The 22,112-nt window shown below is 37.0% G+C and overlaps 2 protein-coding genes across 5 annotated transcripts in view; both read right to left on the bottom strand.

Annotated features, from left to right (window-relative positions):
- LOC125240683 (period circadian protein) overlaps positions 1-10,656 on the bottom strand; it is a 57,121-nt gene extending 46,465 nt beyond the window's left edge. For all 4 annotated transcript variants that reach the window (XM_048148693.1, XM_048148694.1, XM_048148695.1 and 1 more), the window contains exon 1: positions 10,471-10,656. The gene's annotated coding sequence lies outside the window, so the exon portion shown is untranslated. The remainder of the gene's footprint in view (positions 1-10,470) is intronic.
- Positions 10,657-16,670: 6,014 nt separating this feature from the next.
- On the bottom strand, positions 16,671-20,695 carry LOC125241526 (coatomer subunit gamma). Its single transcript, XM_048150054.1, has 2 exons — positions 20,048-20,695; positions 16,671-18,854 (listed from the first exon to the last, which is right to left on the bottom strand). Exons 1-2 carry the CDS (start codon positions 20,591-20,593, stop codon positions 16,800-16,802), a joined length of 2,601 nt encoding a protein of 866 aa, XP_048006011.1. The 5' UTR covers positions 20,594-20,695; the 3' UTR covers positions 16,671-16,799.
- Positions 20,696-22,112: the final 1,417 nt, after the last annotated feature.

The following is a 22,112-nucleotide window of genomic DNA, read 5'->3' as shown; positions in this document are numbered from 1 at the left end:
TGTATAGTAATTCAATAAATAAAAAAAAATAAAAATAAAAATGAGTACTATCGTACAGTATGGCCACTCCCGCTCCCCGCTGAAAGTGCCGCCTACCCCCTCTCGGTTACCTCACATGGCAGTTACCGCCTGTCAAAAACGCGAACTGTCGACCTGTCATATCTCACTCATACAAACATGGTACGCGTTCACCTACACGAGCTTAGAATGTGTGCTAGGAACGCGCCTCTTTCATATATTTGATCGCCAGTGTCCGAGGTGTGCCGTTAGGGACGGTAACTCATCAAACTCATGGACCACATGTGACCTCTAACTGTAAGGGTCGGCTCGTACCGGAATGGCAGCGGTCGGCAGCGGTCGGCAGCGGTCGGTAGCGGTCGGCAGCGGTAATTTTATATAAAATTGTAGATAAAGTTTAAAATAATTATAATTATAATGAAATATATTTCACACTAAAAGTGCTCGCTGCTTCGCTGCCGGCCGCTGTCATTCCAGTGTGAGCCGACCCTTAACTACCATGAGTTTATAGAAGAAGAAAGAAAGAAAGTTTATTATCAGAGTTAGGTTTCTACATTTCCAGGGGTCTCCGCACTAGGCAGTGCCTGTGTCGTGGGGAACCATTTACATTTTGTTATATTATACTTGCATGAAATAAAAGGCTTTTATTTTATTTTATATTATTATATTTCATCATTATTTAGATTCTCAAATTTCGTTCCCATTGGTTAAGTTTTGGAGGAGGAAACAGCCGACCTCGATTTTAAAGATTCTTTTTAATTCATCTGAGTTGTCCTAAAAGCATATTTTTAACTTCTAATATGGTCAGGAATATGACGTTAAATTGTTTCCCTTTACTCATGGGCACCGTGTATAAAAACAAAGTAGGGCGAAATGGTATCTCTATTTTTTAAGGAAAACTTACTATAAGGTACAGCGGGGCAAATCTCGACTGGGGGGCCATTGTAACTGATCCATCCCCGGTCGAGATTTGCCCTGCTGTACCTTACTCCTATAAGTAGAGCGTGTGAAGCCGGGGCGCGTAGCTAGTAATTTCTACATGTCATATTTTACACAACATCACTCTCGCACTAATATGTCAATGCGAGCAAGTTATACAGGAATTTACTTTGCATAATCAATTGAGGGAAGTAAATATATCTGAAGTACCACTGTTTCTAGGGCCATAACAGATATTTACGCCTTTTTGTGGCATGTGATTGACATCTACCACTTCCCTTAATAGGACAGAGCAATAAAATTATACACCGTGTTTTTTTTTCGTTAAATTCGACACGTCGTTAGGTTCATTATCAGGAACAATCCTGTATGTATATCACTTTTAGTTAAATTCGCAAAAAATATTTTTTATCGTTTTCATACATAATAAATTTATTCGTGTGAGGGACCCTTAATAATAACATTCAAGTTAGTATCAAGTGATTGACGGCACATGTCATAACCTAACCACAAAATTAAAATTTTGAAAAAGCCCCCGACTGCGACATAGTAGACCGGTTTTCATGAAACATGGCTAAGAACACTCCCGACTAACTCAGCTTTCAGACAAAAAAAACTAAATTTAAATCGGTTTATCCGTTCGGGAGCTACGATGCCACAGACAGACACACACACAGACAGACAGACAAACAGACAGACAGACAGACAGACAGACAGACAGATACGTCAAACTTATAACACCCCGTCGTTTTTGCGTCGGGGGTTAAAAACAAATAACATTAGGAATTGCTAAAGGCTGTGTGTTCGGTAATTACACACGTGTTCAGTAATTATATTATTTTTTTGAATAACTCGATAACCGTAAAAAAGGTTAAGACGCTTGTTTCTTAGAGAAATTAATTGTATTTGATCTAGAGAACCTTCCCTTAAAGTTAACGGAATTCAATAAAAACACGGTGTATAGTCTGTTCGGAAAGATAAGAGTCGTGAAATGTATGGGGTCCAATACGTTCGACTCTTCTCTTTCCGGACAGACTCTACTTAAGAAATAAAATTTAAAAAAGTTTGGATGGTTCAACTTCAACTATTTCTTGTTGCCATCCTATACTATGATCCTTGAGTACCAAGTTGTTGCACCCATAGGCAAGTTAGTTGAAAACAGAAAAACCTATGATGTAGGCACATAGGAACTATAATAGTGTGTGTGTGGATTGAGTGAGCACCTTCCGAAAATAAAAAAAAATATGCTGATCATTTAGTAAAAGTTCTAAAACAATTGTAAAACGAATCTCTGAATTTGTAAAAAGATAAATCAAAAGATACAGCCATTAACATGTGCTCACTCAGTTCTCACAAACTACCAACGAAAACAGTGAATATATTCATTTAACATATAATATTTATATACTAACATTTAGTAAAAAATAGGCCAAACTACCTCTATAAATATTAGATCACCTAGTGACGTATTAAATTTTTTACAAATAGTTTCTTATGCTCACTCAATCCACACACTTTTGAAAAGCCGAATTTTGATGAAAAACATAAGATTTAGACCGCTATTATATGTGTATAGTTTAGTAAAAGTGAAATGGGAATTTGTAAAATACAAAACGAACCACTAACGTGTCAGGTTTTTTTATAATAAATTTTTGTAAGTGCTCACTCAGTCCACACGTTTTGAGAAAGTTAAAAATGTAAATATCTTACGATTTGTAGCACCTAAGACACTCGAAAGTACTTCAACATTTAGTAAAAATTTTTACTAAATATCCACCATCTAATATTTTATATTCGTTGTCTGGTTTTAAAGATATTCAGACATAACTTTTCTCATACAAATGTATCAAGTAGGGTGACCACACTATGTCGGCTCCTGATTTTCCCCACCTTCCCATTGTCATATTGAGATTGGGGAGTTTCGTTCAATTTTGATAATAGTTCACCGGATTTGTAAGTGGGAGCGAGAAAAGAATAACTATTTCTCGCTCCCACTTACAAATCCGGTACGCTCATCTGTTAGCGCGATTAGATTACCAGGTTCTGGTTTCTTACTAGTGAAGTATTATATTCTTTGTTTCTTACCAATTATCATTCATGTCCTTTTTAATGCATGCATGTCGATATGGTTATTATCCTGACGTCGATAAAAATTACACAATACACATCATCACTAGGCCAAGAACATAACCTAAAAACAGTTTGCAGATGGATAATTAATATGATATTAGTTTAATATTATCAAAATTGAACGAACGAAACTACCCAATCTCAATATCACAATGGGAAGGTGGGGAAAATCAGGAGCCGACATAGTGTAGTCACCCTACTTGATACATTTGTATGAGAAAAGTTATGTCTGAATATCTTTAAAACCAGACAACGAATATAAAATATTAGATGGTGGATATTTAGTAAAAATTTTTACTAAATGTTGAAGTACTTTCGAGTGTCTTAGGTGCTACAAATCGTAAGATATTTACATTTTTAACTTTCTCAAAACGTGTGGACTGAGTGAGCACTTACAAAAATTTATTATAAAAAAACCTGACACGTTAGTGGTTCGTTTTGTATTTTACAAATTCCCATTTCACTTTTACTAAACTATACACATATAATAGCGGTATAAATCTTATGTTTTTCATCAAAATTCGGCTTTTCAAAAGTGTGTGGATTGAGTGAGCATAAGAAACTATTTGTAAAAAATTTAATACGTCACTAGGTGATCTAATATTTATAGAGGTAGGTTGGCCTATTTTTTACTAAATGTTAGTATATAAATATTATATGTTAAATGAATATATTCACTGTTTTCGTTGGTAGTTTGTGAGAACTGAGTGAGCACATGTTAATGGCTGTATCTTTTGATTTATCATTTTACAAATTCAGAGATTCGTTTTACAATTGTTTTAGAACTTTTACTAAATGATCAGCATATTTTTTTTTATTTTCGGAAGGTGCTCACTCAGTCCACACACACACCTATAATATGTGGTTGTTTTAATTTTAAGTTTAGTTTTAACTATGGGTGCCCTGTAAATCAGTGCCTCTTAGACACGGTCTACGCTAAGTGGCATCCTATTTAGTATACTGGTTAGCTTGTTTTTTTATACATACACGGTGTTTCCGGTATCACTCAAAACCTCAGACACTCCAACTGATTTTTATTTTTTTAAACTCACCTAGAGTATTCACCTTTTAATCTGATCGTTACTTTTTTTTTATTGAATTTTTAATTTTCTGTACTTTCTGTAAGTAATTGCTAACTACCATCATAAACCATAACACTATTTATTTGTGTACGTTACTGCAACGACATAAGGTTTACCAATAGACAGCTAAGATGTCACTGTAAAACACTTTAAAGCTTTGTCACAGTAAACTTCAAATTGGACAGGTAATCGCAGTAAGCAAATAAACTCAATATTCAAAATGACAAGGTTGTAATTAGCAGGGATGTAACGGAGCTCTGCTTCTGCTTCCGTTTCTGCGGAACTTCCGTTTTGTTTTACACATCCGCTTCGGTTCCGGTTCTGTTATTTTTCAAACGGAAGTTATAGCGGATGTTTAAACCTAGCGCGACGATGGGACATGAGCGGCGTACATCAAAGACCACCAAGGTTTATGCCTGTCATTCGCTCATCTCTCCGCTGCCACGTGTTGCCATACTAAATATCAATCGCTTCATTCGATTTTCGCGCCAATATTTTGTCCTGTCCACCTAGTTCTGTAGCTAGTGAACAACTATTCAGTGGTGCAGGGCTTATATCTACGATCCCCTTAGAAGCAGACTGCAGGAGGATGAAGCTGCCAAGCTTTTGTTTATTAAATACAATTTGCCTACTTCTTTTAGAATCACTTCATTTAATTTAAAAATTTAATTGTGTGCTAACAATCACACATATAACTTTAACTGATTAGTTTTGGATTTTATTATACCTAACGGGTAACTTTTCTTTCCGTTTCTAAAACCTTTTACGGCAAAAAAAAAGGTTGATTATTCTTATGTGATTTTTAGTGAGTAAACAACTAAGGTGATTTTAATTTTTGGATTGTATAAGTAATATTCCAAGCCAATTCTTAGTTCATAAACACCTAAAAGTTCTAGGTAATTTAGTTATTTTTGGTTTATGTAAAACCTATGTGGTATTTTTCTTTTCATTTTTAAGATCTATAAGTTCCGCTTCTGGTTCCGGTTCCGCTTCTGCTTCCGTTAAACTAAATTCAAAACTTCTGCTTCCGCTTCCGTTAAAAGCACTTCCGTCACATCCCTGGTAATTAGGTACGAGTTCAATTTGTTATGACTTATGATAAACATTAAGATTAAACTGACAAACAACGTCAAACTAGTAGCGGAAAAAAAATCGTCCAAGTAACCAGCCAGTATTAATACCCCTAAATACTGAAAAAAGGTAAACAACCTCTTAGCAATGCGATATATATACACAATGTTGTATTACGAGTACAATAGAATGGGCACGTAAAAAATAATTAATAATACTAATTTAAATAAAAATATTACCCCCATCAAGATATAGCTCAATCGATTCTACTCTCGATTCTGAACAAACTGTTATCAGGTTTTTAGTGTTAAGTGAAACACGGTGATATATAGCGTTGTATGTTTTTTTTTATACCAAATAAATATTTTTTCTTTCTTTCTTTCTTTGGTCCATGGATGTAGGGATAAGTTTAAATAAAATAATTCTGCTTATTACCTCTCTTATATTTCCTCTCTCTGTCTCTATTCTTTGCTGCATTAACCATAGATATAAGAAATGGGGTCAGTGATATATTTATAACTAGCTTCACTAGCTTGTGCCAGCAGCTTCGCTCGCTTTAAATTTGAAAATTGCGGAATGCTCCATTTAAACTTCCACCCCCTATTCTAGGGAAGTGGGTGGTTAGAAAGAGACAAAAAGTAGCCTATGTCACTCTCCGTCCCTTCAACTATCTCCAATTAAAAAATCACGTCAATACGTCGCTCCGTTTTGCCGTGAAAGACGGACAAACAAACAGACACACACACACTTTCCCATTTATAATATTAATATGAATTTATTTATGCATTTGGCACATATTAAGTTCCAATAGGAAAGAGCACCTACAGTAGAAATACATAAGAAGCAGTTGCATCAACAGTTAAAAGATTTTTCCTTTGAAATCCTTTGTACATCCCATATCGGATCGGATAATGTGAAAACGCACTTACGCAGCAGGTGTCCATGGAAGTTCCCAGCATAAAATGTAGCAAACACAAAATTCGGTGACAGGTTTGATGCGTTGGTGGCAGCATAAAATACCATGCTGGCAGCAAGCAAAATATGATTACTCCAGTAGGTAATCATATGTGGATTTAATTTAGTTTGAGTCGTAGTAAGGTCATTTATTTGTATATGATGAATACATAAATATTTTATATACAAATTGCTTCCTTAATATTACATATACATATCTAAATATATGAAAGAAGAAGCTGACTGACTGACTGACTGACTGACTGACTGACTGACTGACTGACATATCAACGCACAGCCGAAACCGCTGGTCCTAGAGATTTCAAATTTGGCACGTAGGTTCCTTATATAGTGTAGAGGAGCACTAAGAAAGGATTTTCCAAAATTCACCTCCTAAGGGGGTCAAATGGGGGTTCAAAGTTTGTATGGGGAAACAAGATTAGTTTGACTATTTTATTCGAAACTTCACAGGAAGATTCCTTACGACATATGACTGAATACGTGTTTCAGGTTTTTTGAAAATTTAACCCCTAAAAGGGTGAAAAGGGGGTGATAAAGTCAAAAAATCAATATGGGTATCGTTTTTATGGTTTGTCGGGTCGCTGATCACGATAAATACAACGTTTTTGAAATCTAACGAGGCGGAAGTGAAATACCTTCTTCCCTGTTGTAGTGCAATGGGGTTTAAATATCAAAAAATATATAAAAGAAGAAACTGACTGACTGACTAACTGACATATCAACACACAGCCGAAACCGCTGGTCCTAGAGATTTCAAATTTGGCACATAGGTTCCTTATATAGCGTAGAGGAGCACTAAGAAAGGATTTTTCAAAATTCTCCTCTTAGGAAATAGGGGGTTCAAAGTTTGTATGGGGAAACTAGATTAGTTTGACTATTTTATTCGAAACTTCACAGGAGGATTCCTAAAGACATATGACTAAATACATGTTTCAGGTTTTTTGAAAATTTGACCCCTAAAGGGGTGCAAAGGGGGTACAGTCAAAAACACAATATGGGTATCGTTTTTATGGTTTATCGGGTCGCTGATCACGATAAATACAACGATTATAAAATCTAATGAGGCGGAAGTGAAATACCTTCTTCCCTGTTGTAGTGCAATGGGGTTTAAATATCAAAAAATATATAAAAGAAGAAACTGACTGACTGACTAACTGACATATCAACACACAGCCGAAACCGCTGGTCCTAGAGATTTCAAATTTGGCACATAGGTTCCTTATATAGCGTAGAGGAGCACTAAGAAAGGATTTTTCAAAATTCTCCTCTTAGGAAATAGGGGGTTCAAAGTTTGTATGGGGAAACTAGATTAGTTTGACTATTTTATTCGAAACTTCACAGGAGGATTCCTAAAGACATATGACTAAATACATGTTTCAGGTTTTTTGAAAATTTTACCCCTAAAGGGGTGCAAAGGGGGTACAGTCAAAAACACAATATGGGTATCGTTTTTATGGTTTATCGGGTCGCTGATCACGATAAATACAACGATTATAAAATCTAATGAGGTGGAAAAGAAATTTTCTCCCCTGTTGTTGTGCAATGGGGTTAAAATATCCAAAATAGCCATAAGTATAAGTTTAGTTTTTAACTTTACTTCTGAATTTGTTTTTTATCATGCAGAAACGTCTGCGAGCGATATTACATAATTTTAAATTGAAGGAAAAATGGAAAAATTCACATTTCCGGCAGGACTCGAACCTGCGACCTCTGGCCTTGCCGGGGCCATCGCGCTTCCAACTGCGCCACGGAGGCAGGTTCGAGTCCTGCCGGAGGTGTGAATTTTTCCATTTTTCCTTCAATTTAAAATTAACTTTACTTCTGGTTCAAGAGATTTCAAATTAACACGGAAGTTCCTTAGAGGAGCACTAAGAAAGGATTTTTCAAAGTTCACCTCCTAGCATGATAATTTGACAGGGGCAAGGACAGGGACAGGGACAGGGACAGGGACAGGGACAGGGACAGGGACACGGACAGGGACAGGCACAGGGACAGGGACAGGGACAGGGACAGGGACAGGGACAGGGACAGGGACAGGGACAGGGACAGGGACAGGGACAGGGACAGGGACAGGGACAGGGACAGGGACAGGGACAGGGACAGGGACAGGGACAGGGACAGGGACAGGGACAGGGACAGGGACAGGGACAGGGACAGGGACAGGGACAGGGACAGGGACAGGGGGACAGGGACAGGGACAGGGACAGGGACAGGGACAGGGACAGGGACAGGGACAGGGACAGGGACAGGGACAGGGACAGGGACAGGGACAGGGACAGGGACAGGGACATGGACAGGGACAGGGACAGGGACAGGGACAGGGACAGGGACAGGGACAGGGACAGGGACAGGGACAGGGACAGGGACAGGGACAGGGACAGGGACAGGGACAGGGACAGGGGTAGGGACAGGGGAAGGGACAAGGGAAGGGATAGGGAAGGGATAGGGAAGGGATAGGGAAGGGATAGGGAAGGGATAGGGAAGGGATGGGATAGGGATAGGGATAGGGATAGGGATAGGGATAGGGATAGGGATAGGGATAGGGATAGGGGTAGGGATAGGGATAGGGATAGAAATAGGGATAGGGACGGGGGACGGGGACGGGCATAGGGATAGGGGAGGGACGGGAACAGGGACGGGACGGGGACGGAACAAGGATAGAGATAGGGACGGGGATTGGGGTCGGAATAATCGGTCGGCAATCGATATCTAGATTCTAGGCAGTGTAAAATGCAGGTGGCTCAGTGGGAAGGGATTAAGTAGGCATCGGCGAGTATCCTGCATCCGTAGTAACTATTACATTCAATGTGCTGTAAGAAGATCGTTGTTTGCTTGCCTTTTATATGTTTACGTTTGCATTATAACATAGACCTTCTTGAGTTTACTGTGGAACTTATACATACATTACAAGAATATCCTACAATTTTTTTTATAGGATAGATAGACAGATACACAGACAGACAGATAGACAGTCTGTCCAAAAAGTCCATAAAGGATGAACTACATTTTCATTGACATACTTCAAACGGGTTAAATTATCTTAAAATATTCCCTGTCATGTGAGGGCTAAACACATATTTTGATGATACCTAATGTAATTTGACAACACTGCTTAGAAAAACACTATCGGCTTAAGATGCTACAGGAGCGAAAATGCTAAAATGGAAAGGAACCCCCATTTCAATTTGAGAATTCTAGTTTAATATATTAGTGTTATCGACTTTGATAGAATTTATCCAAATTGACTATTAGGAATAGAACAACTCAGTTAAAAGATATTGGAAAAAAATCTTTAAAATCAAGGTTCCACTCTTGACTGTTTCCTCCTTCAAAACTTAATCAATCGTAACGAAATTAGAGAATCTGAATAACAATGAAATAATCTGTGTCCAACCGTTTAGTTTTTTGGCTAATTGTCACCAATGTTGAATACCACACCTTTTTTTTACGCCATAATCAATAACGCCGTTTTGGAAATTTTTGATGGTATCTAACATCTTTCAAAATAATAATATCAAAAAAATCAAAACTGTCTGACACAGATAAAAATATTAATAACGCACGGGTAGCATGGTCGCGCGATAGACGATAAAATATCAGGCCGTCCCTATCGCACTATTAGTAAGTGCGATAGGGACGGCCAGATGTTTTATCATTTATCGCGCGACCATAATTGCCTGCCTGTTGTTAAAAAAAAAAAATCATCAAAAACCAGGGATGAAATAGTTGAGAGTGTTTGTATGGAGAATTGACCCATCTTGTGGCATCTTAAATCTAATATCAATGCATGGATGTATTTATATAAGTATGAATATTGACTCAAAGTACCCATTACAAGCTATACTTAGTTGGGGCTAGGTCAAGGGTGATCTGTGTAATATTAATTTATTTTAAAAACATGTTTCATAGTTAAAAGTTGGAATAAATTGAATAAAAAGATAATAATTAATTGTTTGCCTAATGTAAGTTTATCAATAGTGGTTTTGGATATTGTTATTATTCCAGGAAAGTAATAATATATATATAAATTATTTACTTAGAAATAGTATGGTTAAGTAGGTTAATTAGAATTTGTTTACCTCAGTTGTCCACCAAAACAATTTCTCAGACCTAAATAAATTAATGTACTTCATGCAAATTAAACTAAGATTTTTTACTTGGCCGTTGCGGGTTCCAACTTAAAAAGTAAGTTTTATTTGCATTACATTAATCAGATCCGCATTATTTTAAGAACAACAGTTTGAAAAGTACGTACCTTTGCTCATTAATTTATACACTCCACAATTTGATTATTTATAGTTAACAAGTTATAACAGAGTTTTGCTATGGTTCACTTTATTCACTAATATGCATTCCATAATTTTCTTGATCAGAATAAAACACAAAAGTAGTAAATTCTACGCTCAATTCCGAATTATGACTAACGAAATCCAAACGCGAATCGACATCGCGCCAACGTATTTGTTGCTATTGGTATATCTATATTAGCTACCTTAACTTTTGTAGTGATGGGCCATCCTTTATAAAGAAATAAAATTATCGATAGAAGGGTGAATTGCAGAAAATATGTACCTTTTGGATTTAGTAACTAAACTGAGAAAAAACGAAACTGATAGTTGCTGTAACGAAACTGATAACTTAAGGCAGGGGCGGCTCACTCCGCGATTCCATCGCCGCGCTACAAGTACATGCGGGCGGCCGCGAGTTCGCGGCCTGATCAGGGGTGGCTCGCATTCTCACGAAACGCACGTTCGCACTTTCTATTGTTACTATACGTTGCGAGTTTTTTTTAAGGTTCATATGCGATATCCGCGTGTGGAATGGCTAATAATGCTTAGTTAAATAAACATCATGAATAAAATAGGACAATCTTACACAGATCTACTATTGATTATGTCATTTATGCCCCACAGAAACGTTCAGTCAGGGTTGTGACGTAGGGACTTAAACAAAAATATATAAATACTGTATATATACCCAGAAAGTACCCAAGACTTGAATATAACAGCATAAAATTTTATCTGAGTATTAATTTTTTTTAATCCATGGGCAACCCTAGCGTCCGACGCTGCGCACGTGCGGCTCGTTTCTTTGTAATCATTTTGTAGGCATTTAAAAAGGCGGCATTTCGTGAACTTCAAAGCAGTGGGCCTTCTGTACTTGTACTATTATATATTCTGTGCTTAAGGCGTGGAACACATGGGAATAAAAATGTTGCCCGGTTCTATATAAAACAGAATTATCAATGAAACATTATAATTCTAATCAACAATATTTATTATAAATTTTTGACATACATAATCGCAGTGAAAATAGTTTCGTTACGTAACGAAAAATAACGAAACTGAGAAAGATATATGAGAAATCATAACCTCAAAAAATATTTATCGTCAAACATGTCACATATTGCTTTAAAATCTTGTAAATTTGTAAAAAACATTGTAAAAACAATCATTTATGAATAAAACTGTGTACGATAATCAAACTATTTGCCTTGGAAACTCACCGTTAATCACCCTGAGATTTTATAGCAATAAACACCACGCGTCCATCCATGAGCCACTACGTTGAAAAACAAAATGGATGCCGCTGTGTTCAACAATTTGACAGTTGTTCCCTCTGTGTAATAATAATAATGAGAAGTAATTCTACTAATATTTTTAGGCTCCCCACAGACAGTCTTAAAAATTCATAATCTTAAAAAAAACTTGTATGCAATCTGACAGTTCAAACTGACACTGACAAGACACTGACAGTTCTGAACTGTCAGATTGCATACAAGTTTTTTTTAAGATTATGAATTTTTAAGACTGTCTGTGGGGAGCCTTAAACTAATCTTTGGGATATTCCTCCGTAACTAACCCTGAGTAACGAAAGTTCTATAAGTTGGGACAATATGTAATATTACCAAAATAATATATTATTCCTAATTTAAGTAAATATTTTCGTACTGAACATAAAGAAGAACATGTAAAGACTGAATAATTTACAATTAAACTTTTAAGAAACTAATATGAGTCGTAACAACCTTCCTCGATAGAAGTACGGTCAACAATGGGACATGATTATACTGCTGTGAAGTTACTGCATGCATCACCAAAAAAATAAAATAAAAAAAATAAAAGCTACAATTGTCTTAAGAGGGCTTTCGTGTTAAAAATAGTGAAATCGCAACCGAGCGCGCGATCATACCGTGTGTGGTATCAAATTAAAGGGCTTTGCGAGTAGTTTATAAATATATATCACATTATAGGACTTTTTCTACTTGGTCTAACAAAATATGAGAAAATGTCCAAAAGTGGTAATAATTGTACCGGTGAAGGCTCGTTTTCAAAAAATTGGCAAAAATCAATAATAGCAATTTATAATCACTAAGACATAACAGCAATTTAAGTAAACGTTGCTGATTAATTAAGTACAAAACTTACTTCGATGTGATGTAGATTTTCAAAGAAATTGTCACTTAATTTTAGGTAATTTCTGAAAACAATTGAATTCGCCTTAGGCTAGTTTACTCTTTTTCAAAAACTTAAAATAAAAATATAGTCTGAAATGATTGTGGTACAGGATATACGAATTATAAATTTACCCGTTTTAATATTCAAAATTGTCCAAATTTTACAAATAAGATCGACTGATTCAGCTCTATACGTGCGTTTTTCTAAACGTGCATTAGAGAAAAATTCATAATTAATTTAGTAAATTAGTTTTCAAAAATCCAGTCTTATAAAAATCAAGATAATAAAATGCTCTAACTGGAACTTGAATTAAATAAATCTATTGGATAACGGAAAGTGTAGTATTTCACCGACTAAAACTATCAATTTTACATTCTTTTGACGTTTTTTTTGAAAGCAGCCTTAAGATTAATTTCTAAATGAATCAAAAGATTCGCTTTTATTAAATTAACGTAACTCCGGTGTGCCTTATTTCTCAAAATATATTTTTAAACCCTCCTTGTTTTCACGGGACACTAAATTAGCTAAAAGGTACACATTTTCTGCAATTCACCCAGAAATAATCTCGGACAGATAAAAAAAATAATAGTAGAACATTATGCACACTAACGGTTTACCAATTTCCGCAAAGACCTTTACAGGGGACAGCATAATCACATTTTTTGCCGTACTAAATTGAACCTTATCACTGAGATAGAAAGGTGATCGTATCAAACTAGCGAAAACGGTCCACATGAGAGGGCATTGTTTGGGCTGGCGTCCCTCTCGCACGTGTGGCCAGTGTTCATGAGGTTAAATACCATAGTAGTAGTATTTTTATCTATATATTACCTGACTTTATAACTTCTTATATTATTTTAGTGCTATATTCAAACTAGGGTTTCGATATATTTTAAAGAATTGGCAAATAATTATAATATAATTATTTTGATGCCAATAAATCAAAGATTTGTATAATTAAAAAATAACTTCAATTGGGTATTAGTGGATTTAGAAGTAACTTTGAAAATTGACTGGTATCCCCAATTTATGACAGTGATGACGCCACTGAATAATGTTGACATTGTCAGTAAGTGCGAGAGGGACACCAGCCCAAACAATGCCCTCTCATGTGGACACACTTTTTGACCTAACTAGTCTAACTACTCATTCTGGTTTAACTATAATTCTGTGATTTTCCGTTAATAATTCCCTACCTAGATCCTTTAAGCGATATATCAGCGTATTCACTTAAATTACTTACTTGCATTATACCAAGGTACCTAGCCAACGGATCTCAACACGGAAAAGCGATAGAGAAAGCTATCTATGGTCAAGCTTTACTTACAGAAAATGGTACTTGTAAGTACATAAATATTTTATTTCATTTGTCTGTTTTTTTTGGACCTGAAATATCGTATGCCACGTGGAAGCAAATAAAATGTGGCACAGAGTGAAATAGAGATACCTATAGAAGGTTAAGTAAAAAGTGAGCAAAATTATATCAAATATACTTATACCTATAAAGAGGGTGTACACTGTACAGCCGTATTAAAGCCTAAAATAAGCCAACATTTCTATCTTCTATGGATTCTGAAATAGAAATCTGAGTGTAGTGACGGATTCTAGTGTTAACGCCGATTGTGTAAATGATCTTGCTACCATGTGACACATACTGCTTTCCATGTCAAATATTTAGTTATATTTACTTTTCACATCACATGATAATACTACTTCGTTAGTCGACAAGTAACCCACGATAACGATAGTATTTTTCCACTAACCGCATTTCATCGACAAATTCTTGACATCACTGTGGTTCACGCTTAAAAACACGTGAGCCGGCTGGGTAGCGTGTCCAATGAGAGAGATGGACTATATAATTGTATCACTTGTGGGAGTGAGAGGATTCATGACAAATGGACGTCAGTCATTTAGGGTTGCCAGGTCGAATTACCCCAATATCGGGACAATTTTTTTTTTTTCTGGGATTTCGGGAGTTTTATCGAGAAATGTGCAATAAAATCGAATAAAAAAATTTTATGTGCAATAAAAGCCTTTACGTGTGTCCGAGATTAAAATTGACATTTTCGTTAACAACATTATCAACGAATAAAAGTTAAATACAAAAGAAACGATTTTTTTTTTCATTTGCATCAACGTTTTTTGACTTATTCGAGGTTTTCTGGGAAATTTTTAATTTCGTCGAGAGTCGGGAGGACATGCAATACCTAAATCGGAAGAATGTCGTAAATTCCCGACCACCTGGCAACCCGAAGTTCAAGAAGAAATGGTAATTAAAGTCAGTAGAATAGGTACCATAATCATATTATGCATGACTTAAGGCTGCTTTCAAAAAAAACGTCAAAAGAATGTAAAATTGATAGTTTTAGTCGGTGAAATACTACACTTTCCGTTATCCAATAGATTTATTTAATTCAAGTTCCAGTTAGAGCATTTTATTATCTTGATTTTTATAAGACTGGATTTTTGAAAACTAATTTACTAAATTAATTATGAATTTTTCTCTAATGCACGTTTAGAAAAACGCACGTATAGAGCTGAATCAGTCGATCTTATTTGTAAAATTTGGACAATTTTGAATATTAAAACGGGTAAATTTATAATTCGTATATCCTGTACCACAATCATTTCAGACTAGATTTTTATTTTAAGTTTTTGAAAAAGAGTAAACTAGCCTAAGGCGAATTCAATTTTTTTCAGAAATTACCTAAAATTAAGTGACAATTTCTTTGAAAATCTACATCACATCGAAGTAAGTTTTGTACTTAATTAATCAGCAACGTTTACTTAAATTGCTGTTATGTCTTAGTGATTATAAATTGCTATTATTGATTTTTGCCAATTTTTTGAAAACGAGCCTTCACCGGTACAATTATTACCACTTTTGGACATTTTCTCATATTTTGTTAGACCAAGTAGAAAAAGTCCTATAATGTCCTATTTTTAACACGAAAGCCCTCAAATGAAATACCGACCTAATGCCTGCCTTGTAACTATGAGACCCTATTACTAAATTAGAGAACTGGTTTGGACATCCACGCATTTTAAGGGAATATTTAATCATGAACGTTTTATATCTTAATACTCATTAAGAAGAAGTGAGAAGTGGTGGTTTCCGTCCACTTACTTTAGTCCAAATATGGAATACCAAATATTTTATTGCTTACATTTTTACATGCAATTGCGAATATCATTTTTTCTATGTAAGCGAATTAGACAAAATAAGGTTTACATTTAAATTTCGTGTAATGGACAATATCAATAGCTGATTATGACGTTCAATATCAAACCTAATTTGGAAACCTGCATCACAAATCCATACAAATAAAACGAAAATTGTGATATTGTTAGTCTATTCACTCAGTCGACTTCTACGACACCCACGGGAGAAAAAGGGGTGGTGAAATTCTTAACCCGTCATGACACGGGTAAAGAACTAGGTAGGGTCAGCAAAAAACATAACGGAACCCTAAATACTAGTTATATAATTTTTACGCGTTTTGTTATATAAGGTAGCAAAACTTTTATATAGGTACGTCTCGTGTCGTGATTTTATTTTTAGAACCCTGAGGTTCTTAAATTAGCTACCCATTTGTTTAAAGTTTAACTTTGAACGTTATATGATTTTCTGGGCACGAGTCAGCAAACAACTTTATGGTCTAAGGGTTTCTCCAAACCTATCGACGCGGAATCGGCTGTACCCGACCAAAAATATATTCCATGAACTACAATTATATTATTAACTAGCTTTTGCCCGCAGCTTCGCTCGCGTTAGGAAGAGACAAAAAGTGTCCTATGTCACTCTCCATCCCTTCAACTATCTACCTACTTAAAAAACCACGTCAATTCGTCGCTCTGTCTTGCCGTGAAAGACGGACAAACAAACAGACACACACACTTTCCCATTTATAATATTAGTATAGAAGTAAGTATAGATATAGATTATGGATTACGAATAAAACTTCTAAATGTAATATTTTTAATAACCTTTTAGTTACACTATTATATATTTTTTAACATGAGGATGTATGTATTCTTATGATATACATATTTACATATTGATAATATTCATATGTATGTATGTTAATGACAGTAATTAAAAAAAATAACATTGTATCGCAACTTATCCCACAGCGATTAACATAAGAGTGGCGATATCGTCTCGCGGGGAGCGCACAGCCAGCTGCATAGTGACGGTGCCTTGGGCGGCGACCAGGCGGGCCCTTATTAGCGCCGGGGTGCCCTCCCTCCACAACCCACCGCCTCGGATTTCTTTCATGGCGTCTGATCCTCCAACTACAGCCGCTTTAGGTAAACCTAAATGAGTACACACGGCCAGTGCAGCTTCGGCCACGTTTCGCTGAGGCAACTCAAATGTGTCGCAGGCTTCCGCAGCGCTCGACGCCCTCTCCCACGACGCTTCCCACTCGTCGGATGCCGCTTTGGTTCTGAACTGATCCGCACACCCAATCTCCACCTCTTCTAGAGGATATGTATCTGCATACCCTTCTCCAGAATCCGGCAGTCCGGTTGTGGGGTCACAATCGCGCACTACGAACTCGAGAGTAGCTCCAAACGTACCAAGCGTCTCGATAGGGCTTAGTGGAAACTCCAAAATACAGAATACGTTTCCCTGTTTGTCATAAGGAAGCTGTTCGCAGGCGACTTCTACAAGAATTTTGTAACCGGGTGCAGGCTCTAGGCGTATATGCACGTTCTCTAAAATCTGGTCACTGAGTGTGTTAAGGCATTCGAACTGAAGTACCAAGTGGCGAGCGTAAACGTGTTTGACACATCTGACCCTGTACTCTGTCTCGGGCTCAGTTAAATCGACTGCCTCGGATGTCTTAAACAATGGCCCAAATACTTCTACGCCAGGTATCACCTTTAACTGGTCAGCATACTGCTCTTCTCGAGAAACCGTGATAAGTTTGCGAGGTTCTATTTCTACAGGGGATTCCGTAACTTTCTGAGGTTCTTCTTCAGTAGGTACAGAATCAATATTAAATGGCTCTCCAGGCATAGTGGCTAGATGGTCACGCAGTGCTCTTTCCAAAAGCACTACGTTTGGTACCGGTACATTTGTTATGAATTCATCAATAAGCTGACGGTCATCAGAGTCCAATATGGCGCTGTAATATATTGCTCGGTCGCGTACTTCATCGTCATCGTCTAATTGACAACGAGCTAGAAGTACTCTTACATTAGGAAGTAATTCTGAGCGTGCCGCCCCGAACCTCGCGACGGCAGAAACTGCCGCGGCGCGCACCGGTCCCGACTCCAAAATCACACGGTTATAAATATATCTGATGTACCTGGATGGTTGCCTAGCCTTTGGGCCTTCACGTCCTAATACATGCAATATGCGAACGGCCAAAGAGACGTGTTCACAGTCCTCAATAAATTCACACAAGTGCGCCAAACCAGTTTCTTTAGCATCAGGATTTTCCTCAACTAGCGCAATGATCGCATCAGCTATAGCTGTCTTATATTGAACCCCACCTTCATCACGAAGCATTCCTGCCAGAAAGGCTGCTAGGGATTGATGTTTTCGTGGGTATTTTGAACATAATTGGCGAATTGCGCGAACCACTACGATCTTGAACTCATCAGATATTTCAGACATGAAGCTCGAAATTTGTTTCATCAGGCGGTCAATAGAGCTCTCGGCGCCCGTGGCAAGGAGAGTCGTAACGGCCAAGGTGGCGACGGATCGATTGGGGTCTGTTATCAAATTTTCTAAATCAAGTGCACAGGTGGTAACAGCAGTAGGATGTTTGGCTGTAAGTTTAGCCAACGTCCGAGCGCCGGCCAGCCGTAGTGCAGCCTTCGAGGAGCCACAGAAGCTTTGCAGTACAGATACAGCCTGCGCGAGGTCTCTGGGAGACTGCCTCAGATTCACAAGCGCATGAGCAGCTTCATACACTACTATTTCAGAAGGATGACGTAAACATGATTCGATAAATTCCAAATGTTGTTCAGTATTGTCAGTTTGATCTTCTTCTGCGAGTTTAGCGGCTTGGCGAATCAAAAGAGACAGTGCATATGGCGAAGTAAGATGGGAGTGGGACAGTTTCGTGACCAGCTTCACGGTAGACAAGCGATCGTTGCGACGAGCACCCGCAACAACTGCCAGGGCATGGTAGGACACCATTACGTTGTTAGATGATATTGCCTCCTGTCAAAACAAAAAATATATATATAACAGTGAGTATAATTCATTTCTTTGCTACAAGTGCCTTGTAACAGGCAAAAGCCTGTCCCCAAGTACTCAATTAATGCATGAAGGTTCAAAGTTTGATTTATTTAATGCCTAACTACTTTAAAAAGAAAGCAACTAGAAATAGTGAGGGATTAACATAGATAGATCTTACTCCCCAATTATTATGTACATACTGAAGATTTAGTACAGATACAGTCTGATGGAGTTGCACAATTTTTATATTAAAATGAAGTTAAGTGATACAAGACAAGTTACGTTAAGGACAAGTTCAGTGGATGTTGCACTGCAGTAACTTTATCAAGTTGATGTGTTAACATTAAGGGCCAGTTGCATCAACCACATTTGACCGACACATCATCGTCATGCAGCAGATGTCTATGGAACTTCCCATACAGTAAAATTTAACGAATGCTTTAATGGTGACAAACGGTTTGGTGCAACCAAATGTAAATAAATAAAGATTTAAATATTGTGGAACTTCATATTATGACTCCCCACACTGACCAATTGCTTAATATAACATAATTACAGTATTGTTTTCATATAAAATTTGTTCTAACATGACCTAACTTATTACAATTACATTAACAAATTTTTATGGTTTCTGTAGGTATTATTAAAATTTTTAAGAAAGTATAAATTCACTAAAATTTAAAATTAGTCACCACTCTTCTCTCCCTAGAGAGAAGTTAGACACAGTTGTCACTACCAATTTGTAGTAAGCTTTTGTGCATAGTACTTGGACAGACAATGTAACACATGATAGTAATGCAAGCTTTTTATTCTAGCAATTTATGTTAACTTGCCTTGCCGTAAAAGTTGCACAACATTGCTGCCATACATTGAATATAAACACATGATCAATCAAATGAAAGCTGATCAAAGTCATGTAAAAAATTGTAATTTGGGTTTTACAACTAATTGTTAGATTTGTTGAGTCAAGGCACCCCTTGCTGACGCTCCCAAGGACCCAGTCGGGCTGAATGAATTCAACAAGTGATCGAGAGCCGCCTGCTTCCGGCCAGGCATCCCTACTCTACATCTGACCCAAGCCAAGCAAGATACATATTAATACATTTAACTTCTATAACAAAATAAATTAGGTATTTACTTATGAGCATCAGTATGAGTATAAGAATAATGAATACCTGAGCTTCGTTGACCCATCTGCGAACAAGGTCTGGGACGGTCCCAGACAAGTGTAAAGCTGACACAAGCGCCGCAGAACTCACTGCTGGATTCTTATCTACTATGGCTTGCTTCATGTAGCGCTCAATGGCTTGCAGCATTGTACTGTCTGTTATACTGCACAGGGCTCTGATTGCAGCTGCCCGGTACAAGTCTTCTTTGCCCGTCATATCCTTGGTAAGTGATGATGTCACTATAATTACGTCTTGCGCCATGGAACTAAGTTCTTTGATGCATAGATATACTAGCCGGCGGAGCACCACATCCTTGGATTGGAAGAGTTTAGTTGTTGCGAAGAACATGTCCGTTGCTTCTTGAGTGGTTAGTTTCTCGCCTTGATTCAGCAAATATATAATTTTGGACAAGATCAAAATGCATTTTCTTGGGTTAACTGGCGTTGAGTTAAAATATCTGGCCTCTTGAATGAGCGTAGTTTTGTCCAAGTTTTGAAATAGATTCCCGGCTCCTTCTTCCTCCTCTTTCTTATCTCGACGGAAAGAACTCATGTTTATGTCGTACAACTGTTTTTGTAGAATAATCAACACAACTCAGAAAATATAATCATATGCTAAAGAAAATCAAAATTTTAATCCATAAACAACACTGAATTCATTTTAAACCAAGTGTCAAATGTCAACACGTCAACATAAACCAAAGATAATGGAATTTCATGACTTAGGGTGCGCACCCACTGGCGACAAAGTTGCTCGGCGACTTTTTTGTCACTCACATCTAGTCTATAGAATAGTATGAAAGTGGACAAAGTGGACAGACCAGCAAGTATGCACACTCTCATACTAGCCTAGACTAAAATAGATGTGAGCGACAAAAAAGTCGCCGAGCAACTTTGTCGCCCGTGGGCGCACCCTCTAATGGCCCCTGTACACACATGGCCAACGGTTCCACCAGCCCTTTGTGAAACCTTGGCCATAAGAGCCGCTACACATTGGCTTATTTTTTTTTAGGAAATACAAAACATTTGCAAGGTTATTTTATTTCAAATATTTCACTACCGAACCAATTGGCGCCAAATGTGTGGACAAAAAACCGACTGCCTTCAAAGATTTTACTGGCTTAAAACTCCAAAACTGTTCAAAGTTTTCTCTCGGTTGTCTCACTAAAATAATATTTCTCTTTCGTACTTGAAATATGTCTGACCAAAAATTGGCAACATTGTAGTGTCATACCTTTCAAATCAATAAGTGTGAGAAAACGGGACAGCACTAAGATACGATGTTGCCACTTTTGAATTTCAACTCTTTTGGTCAGACTGTTGTACATACGAATATAATACGAATCATATCGTCACTACTTTTAAAAAATCTCGTATCTCACGCTGTTCCTCAAAGTTAAAACGCAGTAAGTCTATATGCATTCCATACATACTTACTACAATTTTCTTTTCATTGACATACGAAGATACAAGTTTTTAGGGTTCCGTAATACCAAAAAGGTACAAAAGGAACCCTTATTTTAAAAGTAATGACGATATACGAAACGAACATTGCCCTCTTTATCCTCTGCGGATATTGACATAATGGAATAGTACATTAAGATACAAGTGCGAAAAAAAGGAAGTTCGAAACGAGTGGCGATAAATTAAAACTGAAATCGACAAGAGTTACGAATTTCCTTTTCGCACGTGTATCGTACGACGTTTTACAGTGCAGATGGCCATCCGAAGTTTCGACCTGGCATATAATGAACCACTTCTCGCACTAGTGCGTAAAAACACCATCTGTACTATGCCATTGCCAGGTCGAAACTTGGATTAATAACTGACCCATGGTTAAATAACTATTACGTAAGGATGGAAGCATAAAATAAAAATCAATATTTCAATTACTTTTTATTGTGTACCGTTCTACAAATACAATTTTGTACACGGGTAGTTCAAAACTTTTTGGCGAAATTTTTGCCCTAACACTCATTATACATCTGTTGGTTTTTAAATTTATGTACTAAATACCTATCTATATCTCGAACAAAGTTTTTATTAAAAATTTTAACAGAATAAACTAAAAT

This window comes from Leguminivora glycinivorella, chromosome Z (assembly GCF_023078275.1).
Source record: "Leguminivora glycinivorella isolate SPB_JAAS2020 chromosome Z, LegGlyc_1.1, whole genome shotgun sequence".
Classification (NCBI taxonomy): Eukaryota; Metazoa; Arthropoda; class Insecta; order Lepidoptera; family Tortricidae; genus Leguminivora; species Leguminivora glycinivorella.
Note: the sequence above shows the minus strand (reverse complement) of the source record. Positions and strands in the feature narration are given on the sequence as shown.

Excerpts from the sequence above, each read along its gene's own strand:
- LOC125241526 (XM_048150054.1), bottom strand. The coding sequence starts at position 20,593 with ATGAGTTCTTTCCGTCGAGATAAGAAAGAGGAGGAAGAAGGAGCCGGG. Across the intron at positions 18,855-20,047 it reads GATGGGTCAACGAAGCTCAG|GAGGCAATATCATCTAACAA; the intron begins GTATTCATTATT and ends TTGTTTTGACAG.